Here is a 14,474-nt window from a genome sequence, read left to right on the forward strand (position 1 = left end):
CAAAATTGCTTCTTTACAGTCACCGCGGGACGATAATTTGAGTGATTCCTTGTCGTGCCTTGGATTCGAGGAGCAAGGCTGTGACGTAATACCGAGTGTAACTCAGAGCAGACCTCGATGACTCACTCGGTCCTGTCGCAGATAAAACTCCGAAGTTCGTCCGGCAAACCGAGATGTTTGGAGATCTCGATGATAGGAAAGGGTTGCGGGAGTCACGAGAAAGTTGCGACTTTCAAAATTTGAATAATTTACTGCTCGTAAATATGGCAGTGAATATAATCAACCGGAAGCTATGACCATTGTCCGGTTATCGGAAGGCTACAATGCTCACCGCAGCTAGTGGTAGCTTATACAGTGGCCGTCCCATCGTACAGAAGACTCGTGTATCGAAGGTACGTCGGACCAGGGTGCAAGTAGCCAAAGGGTTTCCACAATCCATCCACCTTTCTCCGTGATTTATTACCGTGCGAATCGAATTTTTTCATTATTCCGCCTGTAGAAGATTTTCACGTCTGTCAAAAGATGGGGACAAAAGTTGTCTTCCGATCTCCGAAAAGTTGTTGTACCATTTTCGATTAACCTATCGGAAAACTCGTCCGTGATAAAAATGAAGAAGAAATTTATCTCGCCCGTACAAACTGTCCGGATATTATACGGGATACAAGTTTTGACGATCTTTGATCACTCGCATGAGCTTAAAAGGGATTCGGATTGACGTCGACGAGCTCGGATGGACCGAAGCCGCAAGTGTCGAGGGAATGAAGGATAGCGGTTCTGCTTACGGAGTGTTATTGTGTGCCGATCAGTTCTGGCTCATCAGCCGACGAAGATCCGAGCTGGATGCGTATCCAGAGTCCCTAGGTGCCAACCCGTTCCTCCCCGCCCTTTCCGTGTCATCTCCAATGTTCCTGTAACTTTTCGAGATTGTTATTTTTCCGCCATATGCCTTTTCCACGCCCGGCGTGGTCTGCCTTCCAGGTATCCTGAACGATTCCCGAAACGGGAGGGGACGTCCTCTGTCCACGCCCTTCAACCGATATAATCGTAAATTCGACATTAACAATAAACACACCGCAAATTGTCGGGCTTTTATCCTTTGACACGCAAACGAGTATCAGTCCCTTGGGAGTTATGAAACAGCGAAATTGCTGTACCTCCTCCTCTTCTCCTGCGAAATAACTTCTTTCTACAGCTTTCTTAGTACTTAAACCCTGCGTCCAGACGACCAAAGGATATACTGGCAGTAACGACCCGTCAGAATGACGCAATGGCGAATCATCCGGAATCGAAAAGCGCTGAACTCGCGTCGCTGAAGAATTTTCTTCTATTAGCAAGCAGGTCGTGTAGCGAGTATCGGAGAATTTCGTTTGGAACGGTTGAAAATTTTTCGCACGTAACTTGAGAATCAAGAGAAAAAGTGGCGGAGTTTAAGAAGAAGAAGAAGAAGAAGAAGAAGAAGGCGAGAGAAAGAAAAGGCAGGGGGAGGGTGGGAAAGAAGAAGAAAAAAAAAAAAAAAAACGAGCCGGTTTAATTTAGCTCACCATTTACGTTTGCGAGCTGAATTCGCAGCGATTCCTTCGGTCATCCGGAACGGACTTTTTGAAAAATGAATGTTTTCTCCTCGAAGAGTGGGTCCCTAAAATGGGTGAAAAATACCGACAATGCAAATCCATTAATCTTAAAGTTTGCCCCTTACAACTCGAACTCGTGATGCCGGCAGACATCCCTTTGCACTTACGTCTCTGCTCTGCACGAGGCTCGTGACTTCGACCTGCGTTGCACCGAGACGTCCGTTCGCCTGCATAAGATCCGTTTGGGATAGGTCGGTGGAGCTGCAAGTCCTGCAGGTCGTTCTCGGACAATTAGGGCTAGAGAATGAAAGTGGGTCACTCCTCAGCGGGGTAGCTACCCTTTGACCCAGCCTGGGATTCGTATGCAAACGGCCCAAGCTGATGCTGAAAGACGCCAGCGGAAAGACGACGTCGGAAGGTCGGGGTGGGTGGATGTAATTTTCAAGGTCACGGACAGTAGCTGACCTTCACCTCGTGCCCTCCTCCTCCTCCTTCTCCTCCTTCTCCTCCTCTGCATCCTCATCCGGGCCGGTAATCACCGAAGAGCAGAATTCTCAAAGCAGAATGTAATGCTCTTGAGTAGTTTCAAGAGAACCGCTGACGCCTTCTATCGTCGGCTGTCACGCGTCGACGTACGCCTTGAAAATGTATATAATATACGTGTGCATGTGGACCCGAGCACGAGCACGGCGTTTACCCGCGAACAAAGCACTTCTGGACACCATTATGTTAACGTCAAAAATGGGCAGAGGTCTATTTGTGTGAGGAAACAAAAAAGGTGAGGATGAAAAAAATCCGAGAACCAGAGAAAGACGGAAGACTAAATGAGATACGAAAAGGAGAGATGAAAAATACTTCTTGTACTTTTCACCGAGAAGTGATAATTGCCCACTCGAATATGGCGCGGCTTACAAAACTTAGGACTGATTGTTTTGACGCCTAATAAGCTCCTACTGAATGGCAGAAAAAAGGCTTCTGGGTATATTTTTTTATTGTTTCTACACATCTTTCAAGGTTGGTTTTTGGTTTCTTGTTTGCCTTCTTTTTTTTCCTCTGCCTAATCGGTAACTTGGCAATGTTCCAACAGGCTTATGATTTCAATTGATTCAAATTATACGTATATATAGTATATATGTTAATCGATGTCGGCAATCTGCTTTCGAAATCACTTGCGACCTTCACACTTTTCAGTTTCTCCTTATTTCGTTTTTTTTTTCATCATTCTTCGCCTCTGGAAGAACGCTTTTTTGAAGCAACGTCACGCTGTCAGAAAGTTACACGAATACTTGAAATTGGAAGTAATTTCTCAATTAGTTGACACAAATAAGCAGGCGATACCAACTATCTCAAGGGAGTGTATCCCTCCTCAGGCTATTTAGCCGATGAAATCAGGCTTGACACAACTTGCTCCCGAGTTACAAACTTACCTAATTAAATTCTGCATGATAGCTGGCGAGTATAGATATCAGTTAGGATCGCAGAATTACGAATAGCAAAAGCATAAAAACACGTCGAATGTATACTTCCGAGGTGAAAAATTCTGTGCAAAATCGATCAATTTATAAGCTGCATATATATATTCTGCAAAAAAACAAAAAAAAAAATAAAATAAAATCCAATATTCGTTTACTTGACTGACTTACCAAGGAAAAGAAAATTCTGCACGCGTATTCTAACCCTGTTTACCTGCGAGAATAGCAACTCAAAAGGGTGAGCCGATCCCTGGAGAACCCGGGGGCGAGTCGCTATTCCCGCAGGTTCGACCTGAGCTCCCGCTATCGCGTGAGTCAGCGATACGAGTGTCTCCAGGGGCTCATTTTTCCCCCATTGGACAGTCCAGCTACTGCCAACGCCTCGAGTATGGAGTAAAAATATTTTGAATTTTGTACAGGAATGAACAAATGGAAACGGACATGCGTGAAGACACTCTTGACGTATCCCCGTGATCAATAACTCCCGAAGGAAGCGGATGAATTCGTTGCGAGCTCAACTGTCCTCGTATTTCTATGTATTTCAATTTTATTTACAAACATTCGATTTTACGCGGTTTCAAAAAATAGCGACACCTTCCAAAAGATCGATCGATCGACTTGGATTCCCTGCGGAATACCGAAACACCCTCGTTCGATTGTCATGATTCATGCGGTGCAACTCGCGTAGGATTTTCTTGAGTGAGAATGAATTTTCGAGGCATCTTTTTAAGCAGCTCGATTACCCGGATTTTTGGGCAAATTAATAAGGGGTAAAAGGTTGGAATATATATATATATATATACATCGGAATGTAATCTATGAACTTTGGAAGAGTGAAAATTTAATTAAGAATCCTACGACTCGAGACTTGCTGGCGTAAATTGTGTTGATTTTAAAGTTCAATCTCTCCCGATTTGGCGAAACGATCAACAAGTTATTATGCCTCGATTATATTTAATAAACCGGGGAAAGAGATGAATCGTGTTAGGTCTTCCCCGCGGGGCGCGGCAGTGGCAAGCTATATACGTTCACAGCAGGTTATTAAAACTTTATACCAATGCGGCATATAATAAGCATCGCGACTGGCTCCAGATTGAAATTAAATTGCCAGCCGTTTTGTTACCATTTATCATTATCACGAACAACGCAAGCTTAACTCCGCATTATCTATCCGACGATATTCATAGTAAAAAGTTGACGTGATCCGCACGAGCTGGATAAAAAGGCAATACAAACTGACGGAATTTTTCCTCAAATAAGAAAGGCGAAAAAATCGGGCAACACTATCGATTGCCACTCTCAGGCCTGCGTCAACGATGACGTATTCTCTCCTTGTCCACAAGAAGAAGACGAAGAATGGGGAAAGTGCTACCGCGGACCCGGAGGACCGCGTATAGCGGAGGGATTGGCGGTAAGGGTGGCAAGGGCGATCAACGAAGCGATAGTCGTAGGCCGATTTCGAGATGGCAAGGATTCGTTTTGGGGAGTAAGAGTGCGGACCGGGAACCGGCCAGGATGCAGGACGAGCTGGCGGCGGGGTTCTGGGGCGGCTGAAGGGCTGGGTGACACGCCGCCGGTCTCCGGGAGAAGTGATTGATTGTGTTTCACCGGAAGAGAGAGGAGAGCCGGAGGGTGGAGAGGGAGGAGGGAGGGGGGGAGGGTTGGAAGTTTCGGAGCGCGAAACGCGATGATAGAGACGGAGCGCTCGAGTCCGCGAAGAGATGCCCTCGGCAGCTCCAAAAAGCTCGAGATTCCACTCGAAGAAGCTTTCCTCGACGATTTGCACTATCCGCGTTCATCTCTTCTCCAAAGGCGCGCATCGAGTGGACAAAAGAAAAATAGAAACACCCACCCCACCGAGCGAGGCTTCGCCCTCAAGAGAAAAAGTGAGTTGTTCGAACAAAAAGCAGGTGACGCGCTCTCAGCTTCCCTCGATTGCCACTCTCCTCGCCTTCGTCTTCGCCGAGGATTCCTTCGCGAGGGTGAACTTAAGGGTGGAAAAAATCCACGCAAACTTCGCCTGGAAACCGTCATCAGCCTTGCTGCTGAAATTGCAGACCCGAATCAAGGACTCCGAAACGGTGACAAGAACTGTGATCGGGACATGGACGACGTTTTTCAAGGGCGAAAACCGCGTTCATTGATGAAATTCATGCTTACCGGCCTCGCCGTGAGTGGCGATAATTTCATCGATGCGCTCGGCGCAAAAAAAACTAACGATATTTTTTATTTATTTATAATTGACCCGTTGCATAAGACGTTTATTAAGACGTGATTGGTTGTCAAACTAAATTTTATTTATTCTCTCTTCTCTTTCTCTCTTCGAGATTTCTTATTACTAGAGATAATTACAGTCCGCACATACGGTGATTACCCGCAAATATTTTTATTCTGCAGAAGTCTTGCATGCAGAGACGATACTCACTATAAAATCGCCGGGGGCAAGATCGACGGGATTCAAATTACTCCATGGATAGATGTATACATATATACATATATATACATACAGGCCCATACAAACTTATTCATAAACGAACGGTTTGAATGATGCGACGAAATGTTACGGGCCCCACAATATTATAATGACCAAGCAACTTACATAATTCCCCTCCCACTCGGAGACCACGACACCTGCTCTTCGAGCAGAGAGAACCCGAAGGTTGTCAATGCGTGGCCTTTTTGTCACGTATTTGTTTTTTACCCTCATCACCTTTATCCCCCCCCCCCCCCCCCCCACTGCCGCAATTTGTTTCATTTTGGCTCCATTTTTTCTTGCTTCATTTCAATCTTTTTACTAGATCTAATTTAGTAATCGTGTGTTATTAATGACTTGATCAAACTCGCGCAATGACCGAGAAATTTTCAGCATCTACTGGTCTTATTGCATCGACGAGTTTATATTTCAATTCCTGAACAAACGGTGACAAGGTAGACAGAATATCAAATTGGCAAATGACAACTTTTTATTGAAGAGCACAAAAAAAAAAAGAAATGGTTTACAATGTGGGTAGTTTGTTATGTTTGGCCAACAGTTTTGCATTGAAATTTTTATAATTGATAATTTTTTCTCATTCACGGTTTACTTCGATGGAATTTTTTTTCACTCCTTCTCCATTCAGCCTCGCTTCTCTTCGAGTGCGGAGAAATGCGTTCAGGAATTGGAACAGCTTCCCACCGGACTCAAATGCACGCCCTGCAACTGCGCCGTCAATTTTTCGTTTTAGCAGAGTATAATTTATATCTATTATTCACGGTTGCCTTCAAGTATCAAGTAACAGCCGTCTGGGCCGCTATGCCTGATTCCCATTGAATAAAAGGTCCCCCTTGCAGTGCGCCGAGTTGCCAATATACACATACCAACTTTTGTCACCCATCGATGATACTGATCTCTTGATTCCACGTTGCAATTTACTCCGCATATACCTCTATTCTCAAAGAATACTGCGAGCACTCCGAAGCGAACAAACAACTCCAAGAATGCACCGTTGGAAATAAGGCCCACAATGTTTGTTTCCAAAAAAAAAAAAACATTCGTTTCTTAAATTTATTATTGGAAGAGCACCGAAGAGCCCGTCAACGAGTAATGATTAGAGCCATTGTTTGCATATGGGAGGAATTTATCTCGGAAGCAATTGGAGTCGACGTATTTATGAAGTGATGGGTGGGAGGATCAACTTCGTGTTCGTCAATAAATGCAAATAAGATAACGTCACACTATTGATCATCATAATATGCATGCGCGAAGGGTTTGGACAAAAAATATTTCCAACGCGCTTCCATGCACTTTTTTGCCGACCAATCAAGCATCGTTGACGTCACGAGCCATCGTGTGAGACGACAGAATACGTCCATCGTTTGTGCAATTTGTTTAACCGTTCACGCGCGTTCCTTTATTTTTATCCTTTCTATTTGTTCACGACGACCGACTGCCAGGGGCACTAATTTTATCGTGTAAACGGTCGCATCTTGCTTTGGAAAAAGAAGAGAAAACAGAGAAGAAAAAAGGAGAACGTCAGGGGAAAAAAACCGTTGTTGTATCATTATAAGAGTACAATAAAACGCGGTGAGTGTGCTCTTTGTATAATGACGGGGCGTTTCATGCTCTTTATACGCCAGGCTTGTGTCACAAGTGCGCCCAGAGACTGCTAGATGGGTATTAAAGGTGTACTATACTTGGCCTGCCGCGTGCGAGATCACCGTCGCACTAGTATTACTGATTGTGAGTATAGGTCAGGTACGAATACGTGTAGCTTATCCACACAACTGAAGGTGTCGGTTGACCAGGCAGCCGATAGCCGAGACCAAGTCAGACGGAGGCCTCCTTTCACCGTGATACCCTAGCTCTGATGGCACTCGAGGAACGGTATTGTCGCCTGCAGTTCCCAAAACATATCGGTCCAAACTATTTATTGAATCATATGTCCGACCAAGAGTAAACAGTCGAATTTACCATGATCAAGCACATCCAGTGGATGTCAACTCGCAGGAACAGGGTGAATGTTGAACGAGATCTTAACCATGGAAGCCTGGAAACCTGGGGCGGGTTGATAAGTTTCGAGAGGAGTGACCGTCCGGATCAACCCCTGATATAGTTCGGAGTCCCTCAACTCGAATGCTAGAACGAGATTTTGGGGATGCGAAGGTTGGCCTGAGGAGCGTGGACTCCGTTCTTCTAGGGGTTGGTCTCGGCGGGGTGGTGATGGCACGGCAGTGATGGTGGAAATGGTGGGGGATACTCTAGGAAACGGGGGTGGGGAGCATCAAGCAGCTGGGAATGGTGGCGGCTCAGTGTCGGCGGCAGGACGACCTGGAGGGAGTGCGAACCAAACAGAGAGTAACCAGACGAGTTTCTGCCGAGGCACCGCGAGCTCTCCTTCGCGGGTTCCTCCGGGAAAAAGTGCCGCGCTTTATCCTCCACACGCAGTATAGAAGTGGAATTCGATACAATCATTAGCAGTGCTTTCCGCGAGTTCAGCCGTCGTGCGGGTTGGAAAGTCGTCCTTGTTTCGTTTTTCGATAAATTCTCCCGAATCTTCGCAATTCTTGGTACCCTTCTGAAAAGGTCACGCTACCCACTGAAAATTGTGCGCCGATCTCAGGTATCGGATAAAATATTTTTGCCACTTTCGGTCCGGTATATAATAATTAAGGCAGTGGTTCGCGCGCTATAAGGAGCAAGAGAGAGTCAGGTGGGTGAGGAAGGAGGAAAAATAAAGAGGGAGAGTTGCGGCACCTGCCACCGTCCTTGCAGGGCGCCACTCGCACGCTGCGTGCGTGCCGGCTATCCATCATGGTTGCAGACGTCGGGCTGCTCTGATTGGTCGAGGATAGTCACGTGGTATGGTAATTGGGTAGAAGTGGGCGGGAACGTATAGCGTCGCCTCGTGTACGCGGCGAGAGGTTCAGCGGAGAGGATCGGCAAGAGTGTCCGAAGAAGCGGTGCGAACAGCCGTGTCCGTCGCGAGTGAACCAAGCGAAAAGTGCCGCGACCAGCGAAGGTCGGACTCACGTAGACCCCGATGATGGACCCGAGTGAAAAGTGCCGTGATCGTCGGGGGTGTGCCAGAGTGTGAGCGTGAGTTGCAGTGGACCGGGTGTAACCGGAACGTACACTAGGACTCAGTCAGAGTGACCAGGTTTCGTCAAGCAGCGATGAGCTCGTTCCTGATGAATCCGTCGACGGCCGGCGGCTACCATCAGCAGCACCAACAGCCAGCGCCGCATCACTTGGCCCCGGCCTCCGTCGTCGTGGACCCCAAGTTTCCACCCAGCGAGGAGTACAGCCAAAGCAATTACATTCCGTCGACCGGCGCCGACTTCTTCGGCGGTGGTCACCACCTCAACCACCCCCAGTCCCACCAACTCCAGTACCACTACCACCAGCACCATCATCAGGCAACCTCCACGCCGTACGGCGCCTCTCCAGCCGTCCAACTGAACGGCGGCTACGCCGGGTACGGTGGATACTACGGACCCCATCATCCCCATCACCAAGTCCACGCGGTACACCATGCCAGCCTCCATCCTCATCACCAGGCTGTCGGCGCCCTCGCGATGCCGCCGGAGGCTCAGCAGCCGCCGCTTACTTGTCCACCTTCCATGCAGAACCCTCAACCCCATCAACAGCCCCCGGCACCCGCACCAACAGTGCTCGGATCGACTGCCTTATCGCCACCCCTGATGGCAGCCCATGTACAGCAGCCCGATCCTCTACAGCAACATCAGCAACAGCAACAGCAATCCCAGCAACCAAAACACGAGAGTACGACATGCAGTCCGGCTGGATCGGGATCTCTGCATCGAGACAATTCACCGGATTTACAGCAGCAGCAGCAGCAGCAGCAACAGCAGTCGCAGCATATTCAGAACTCTCATCAGGCTCAACAGCAACAGCATCATCTCGACGACTGTTCGGACCAGGACGACATGGAGGACGATCAAATGATGGAAGGGTCACCCGGGATGATGGACGATGACGAGGAGGACGACGAGAATGGGGACCGCGTCATTTATCCTTGGATGAAGAAGATCCACGTAGCTGGAGTCGGTGAGTAGACGATATCACACTGGCAGACTTTCATCCAGAGGTAGAGAAGAGTTCTGAAATCCGTTGAGAAGAGCTTTTGTTGACTCCTACTGGCTGAAGCAAGAGTATGAAGAATTACGAAGAAGCATAAACGGATCCACTCGCATCAGCCATTTTATTGTTACCCACGTAAATTCGTCGCGATGGATTTACTCGAGGTGAAATATGAGGGGGTTGAACGAAGAGGGGCGTTTCAAGGCGACGACGCAAGGTTCGGGTATTGTTGACCGTTTCGTCGTGTCCACATGCACCTTACATGTCGAATCGGATAATGTAGGTTGAATATGAAGTCGGCTCTCGGGACTGGCGCCGCGGTCGTTGTTGCGTCGGAAGATGTATGGGATGATATTCATTGCCTCATCTCTAGTCATCTGTCTCAGCTCCGTCTGACCTCGACCATTGAATACGGCCTTTTATTACCATTTGTCATCATTTCTCACTTGAACGAAACCCCGAAAGTATTTTCACCTGAAACCTGCCTCGCTTATCCTCAAATCAAAGACTGCCGTCGTCGATCGTTAGGAAGACTCTCGAGGCCTTCCCCAATAATATTTCAGTTTTCCAACGACGTGATCTATCGACTAAGACGCCCCTTTCATCGGCACGTATCCTCGGATCACCGCAAACCTTATTTACTGCGACATGAATCAGTTACGATACATCTTCTCAAGGGAGATAAATAAGCTTCTCACTGACACAAGGAAAGTTAAGACCGAAACAGTCTGCAAATCGATGCGATAAAAATACAAGCAAATTAATGGTAAAAACAATTTTGCGCAACAGATATTGAGAATTATCTTTATTTCATTCTCGCACCGTGAGACGTGAGGAAATTGCAAGACGCGAATAACGTAACCCCGATGTACTTGTATCCAAACCGTTTTATTCTTCAACAAGAACTAACGATTATCTTGGAAGTGATAATTACAGGTTACCGTATTTCAAACTTGCTTCAAACGTACCGTCAACTTAATACGAGCTAAAATATTACCTTGATTAATTGTTTCTCCACATTAATGAGGGGACGTAACGTGTACGATGGTCGGTGTAGCCGTAAACTTGCTTCCTCTGTGTGTTCAAATTTTATCTCACCTCGCGTACGTGGTAGCATATATGAAAAATATGTAATAATTTATCACTGAGCTGGATAGATTATTCAGCCGGATACCCAAGCCTAGGCGCGTTTTTTTTGTGTTTTTTCTTTTTAAATCATATAAACGCAAGAACAAGACGACACGTTTCGTAATTTCGTAATTTCTCCAACCGTATCGTAGCGTAACAGTTTCGATTAAATATTTATAGACTGAATTTAATACCCGAAACATCCACTCGTTATGATAATCAGCAAATCTTGTAGGAGATAAGAAAAATGTTTTTTGATGAGATGTTAACGAGATATTTGAAACGAATTATCGCATCACACACACACGTAACATGCGGTTTCTCGCGAGAATTAATTCGGCATTCTGATTATCAATTTGACACTGAACTCGCGTTTTTCCATTCAACGAATCAACGCGTTACCATGTACAATATTACACGCTTCGTAGTTTATCGGTGATTCGAGGTTTGCGAGGCCATTTTGAGAGGGCGGATTCGCACACCGGGGAACCCAGTCTGAGATTCTTAGTTTCTCATTTTTCGACGGAGTTTGAATGTGAGTTGCGAGCGCACAAAAGGGCTGCGAAACCGCAGGCCAAAAATCCCAAACCAAACGAGAGAATCGGCAATCCAAATCCGGCAACCTTTTCGCTGAAAACTAAAAAGAGATGCCAAAAGCAGTTGCAGCGAGGGGTAGGGTGGAAAGCGCAGATCATGACAACTTGCAGTAATTTTCTTCGAATTCACACGGCCTCCGATCCCCGGGGGCGGTCGACAAAAGTACTTTTCCCCGTGACTTCTCACCGTCCACGTTAACGGCCCGAAGACTCGGTCGGCTTCCAACAAAGAGGCTGGACGTCTCGAGCATAAATTTAGTGATAACGAAAACGCACCCCGGGAAGATGTTCGACGTTTAATGATAAATGCCCGGATCCTTTGCCCGCTTCCACCCCCGATCGACCCCGGTCTCTTCCCCTATACTTCAACGGGAACGAATATTAGCCCGGTTTGCTTTGATTACGGGTTCGACTCAACGCCGAAGCGGTTCTCCCGGTATGCAGGACCGCCGCCGCAATCTCCCCCAGGACTGAACCCGTCCGAAGGGTCCCTCAGCCGCTGGTCAGCCTGCAGCTTGGAATGGAATGTGTCTGTTCTGATTCTGAAACACTCTGGAGGCGAGCCCGCATGCATGCGTCTCGAAAATTTTTACCCGGACCACCGGTGCCGCGGGAAAGGAAATATAATTAGCCTCGGGCCCCGTTCGCGTCGACCAGAAGCCCGCGACGGCTGCCAGTCGCGTATCGCGATGGACAAAAGGAAAATATCAGCCACTCGTAGGTACACTACTGTATACGCTTTCGTTAACTGTCAACTAACGAATTGCATGTTAGCCGCGGCAAGCCAGTCATCCCGAGTGACGTGGGCCCCCGTCTGTCGGTCAAATCAGGCCTGTAATATTAATGTCTTTTTACCCGCTTACGGCTGGCTATTCGCTAATTTTAGACACCGTTTTCGTCCCATCCATGCCCCAGACATCCGAGTCTGCACTTGCCCTTGATTACCTCGCGCTTAGGAGTGGACGTGCTAGTTGGCTTCCGGTTGAGGTTCTGGCATCGTTTTCGACCGAAATTCGTTCACCTAAACGAGCAATCCCACGTCAAGTGGTAACGATTATGCACTGTGATCACAGCTCGAGTTTTGATCCAGCAGGAGAGAATGGTCCAGTGTGACTGTGGAAGAATAATTTTGTTGGACTGTGGGAATACCAGCCACTAAGCAAAACGGTGGTAGACGTCTTTCTTTGTAGGCCAAAAGCAAAAACTGCCTCCGACGTGAGCAATAAGCGAGAAACGGCAGGTCAAATGTGTTACCACTCGACATGGAAATGCTCAAAAGCGTAGCGGCTGAGTCAGCAATGACGGCACGCTGGGCGGTGAGATCAACAGATGGTTATAATAACTGGTAGCAGTAGTAGCGACAGGACACAAGCAGCCTCAAGCCGAGGCTAGAGTTTTACTTGAAACAATTTTTGTTTTAGCAAACGGATCGTACCAGCCAGGAATGGAACCAAAGCGCCAGCGCACGGCGTACACAAGGCACCAGATCCTTGAGCTGGAGAAAGAGTTCCACTACAACCGATACCTGACGAGGCGACGACGCATAGAGATCGCCCACACGCTGGTGCTCTCGGAGCGTCAGATAAAGATTTGGTTTCAGAACCGCAGGATGAAGTGGAAGAAGGACAATAAGCTTCCGAACACGAAGAACGTGCGGAGGAAAAACGCAAACGGCACACCACCGGCCAAGTCGTCGAAAGGAGGTGCGAGGACGAAGGTGCAGTCCGGATCGGGGAACAACAACAGCCAGAGGAAAAACAACAACAGTTCTCCATCGGGTGGCATGGAGGGTGGTGGCAGCCTCGACGGCAGCGTCGGCATCGACATGGCCGACGTCCACGGGGTGAACTCTGCTCTTCCGCATCCGCACTCGGCCCATCCGAGCTTCCAAGGTCATCCGCACTCGCTGGCTCATCTTCAGGCCCAGCTGAGTCACCTCCAGGTCGGTGGGATGCTCGACGCGACGGGCGCCCCCATCGGGCACATGGGTTCCGGCAATATCAGCCCCCTGGCCCCCGCCACCAGCCCACCCTGTCTCACGACCCCCAGTCAGCCGTTACCCGTCAAATCCGACTACGACCTCACGGCCCTGTAACACCCGATAAAACCCTGGAACGCGTTTCCCCAGCTCACCGACCTCACCAACGTCATTTCGACCCGAGGTGCCTCCCCCCAAAATTTTTACCAGTATAATCAAATACTCGAGTCGTAGAGCTGCGACCAGACGTTCTTTATTTCAACCCCCCCCCCCCCCCCCCTCGCACCTCCACCCAATTATTACCCAGTTTTTAGTTTTCACTACTCACCATTGTTTTGTTTCTAAGATATTATTATATCGATATTATTATTAATATTATTAGTATTGCTATTATTGTGTCCAAACGTAAGTAGATTTTATTGTTTTCACCATCGTTTTTATTTTTACAATTTTTTCAAACTTTTGTTTCGATTGTTTTACTTGCCCTTAACCCCCCCCCCCCCCCCCCCCCGTGCCATTGCCTAGATTATAAGTAGGTATATACCTCTTACGTTTTTACGACCCAGTTCTTTGAATTGATCTCTACTGAAGATATTTTTCAGCATAAAATCATTCTTAATTTTTATCATTTCAAGACAAATTTTCAAGCTTTTTATTTTCATGATACGTACAATTTTCTAAAACGCGATTCGCTCTATTCCTCTGTTTACATAACTTATAAGTATTTTCATCAAGTGGTGAAAATTATCCCCCATAACGATGTAAATAATACCAAGCGTGTATGTGTGTATATAAATCTATATACACACCTATACCTATGTAATGTAATTATTGATATTATTACGATTAGAAGATTGGCATTCTGTCGCAAAGTGGATAAATACCAGTGTTTACGTTTAATCGAGTACTATCGTGTATAATTAATAACCTAGCGCGCCTAATACTTAGTACGTTGTTAAAGAAATAGACATGAAAAAAAAACAAAAAAAAAAAAAAAACATACAAACACAAAACAAATTTTTAATGTACACGAAGCCACGAAGTGAACGGTTTACATTGCGTTTTCAACCAGATGCGTGAATCTACCTCGATCGAGATAAAAATTTACGGTGTAGAGTACGAACTGATACCTAATACTCTAGCAAAATT

At 47.0% G+C, this 14,474-nt stretch overlaps 1 protein-coding gene across 2 annotated transcripts; it reads left to right on the plus strand.

Annotated features, from left to right (window-relative positions):
- Positions 1-8,136: 8,136 nt before the first annotated feature.
- Positions 8,137-13,805, plus strand: LOC124406648 (homeobox protein Hox-A4). 2 transcript variants are annotated; one of them, XM_046882146.1, is made up of 3 exons: positions 8,137-9,268; positions 9,365-9,590; positions 12,769-13,805. In XM_046882146.1, the coding sequence occupies exons 1-3, from the start codon at positions 8,696-8,698 to the stop codon at positions 13,440-13,442; spliced, it is 1,473 nt and encodes a 490-aa protein (XP_046738102.1). In that variant the 5' UTR covers positions 8,137-8,695; the 3' UTR covers positions 13,443-13,805. The 2 variants fall into 2 exon arrangements, with proteins under 2 accessions (XP_046738102.1, XP_046738092.1); XM_046882136.1 differs by having other exon boundaries at positions 8,137-9,590.
- The last annotated feature ends 669 nt before the right edge of the window (positions 13,806-14,474 follow it).

The sequence above is a fragment of the Diprion similis genome, chromosome 1 (genome assembly GCF_021155765.1).
Source record: "Diprion similis isolate iyDipSimi1 chromosome 1, iyDipSimi1.1, whole genome shotgun sequence".
NCBI lineage: Eukaryota > Metazoa > Arthropoda > Insecta > Hymenoptera > Diprionidae > Diprion > Diprion similis.

Bases quoted from the DNA above. Each gene is read 5' to 3' on its own strand.
- LOC124406648 (XM_046882136.1), top strand. From the start codon at position 8,696: ATGAGCTCGTTCCTGATGAATCCGTCGACGGCCGGCGGCTACCATCAG. The intron at 9,591-12,768 runs GTGAGTAGACGA...TTTTTGTTTTAG, and splicing joins GATCCACGTAGCTGGAGTCG to CAAACGGATCGTACCAGCCA.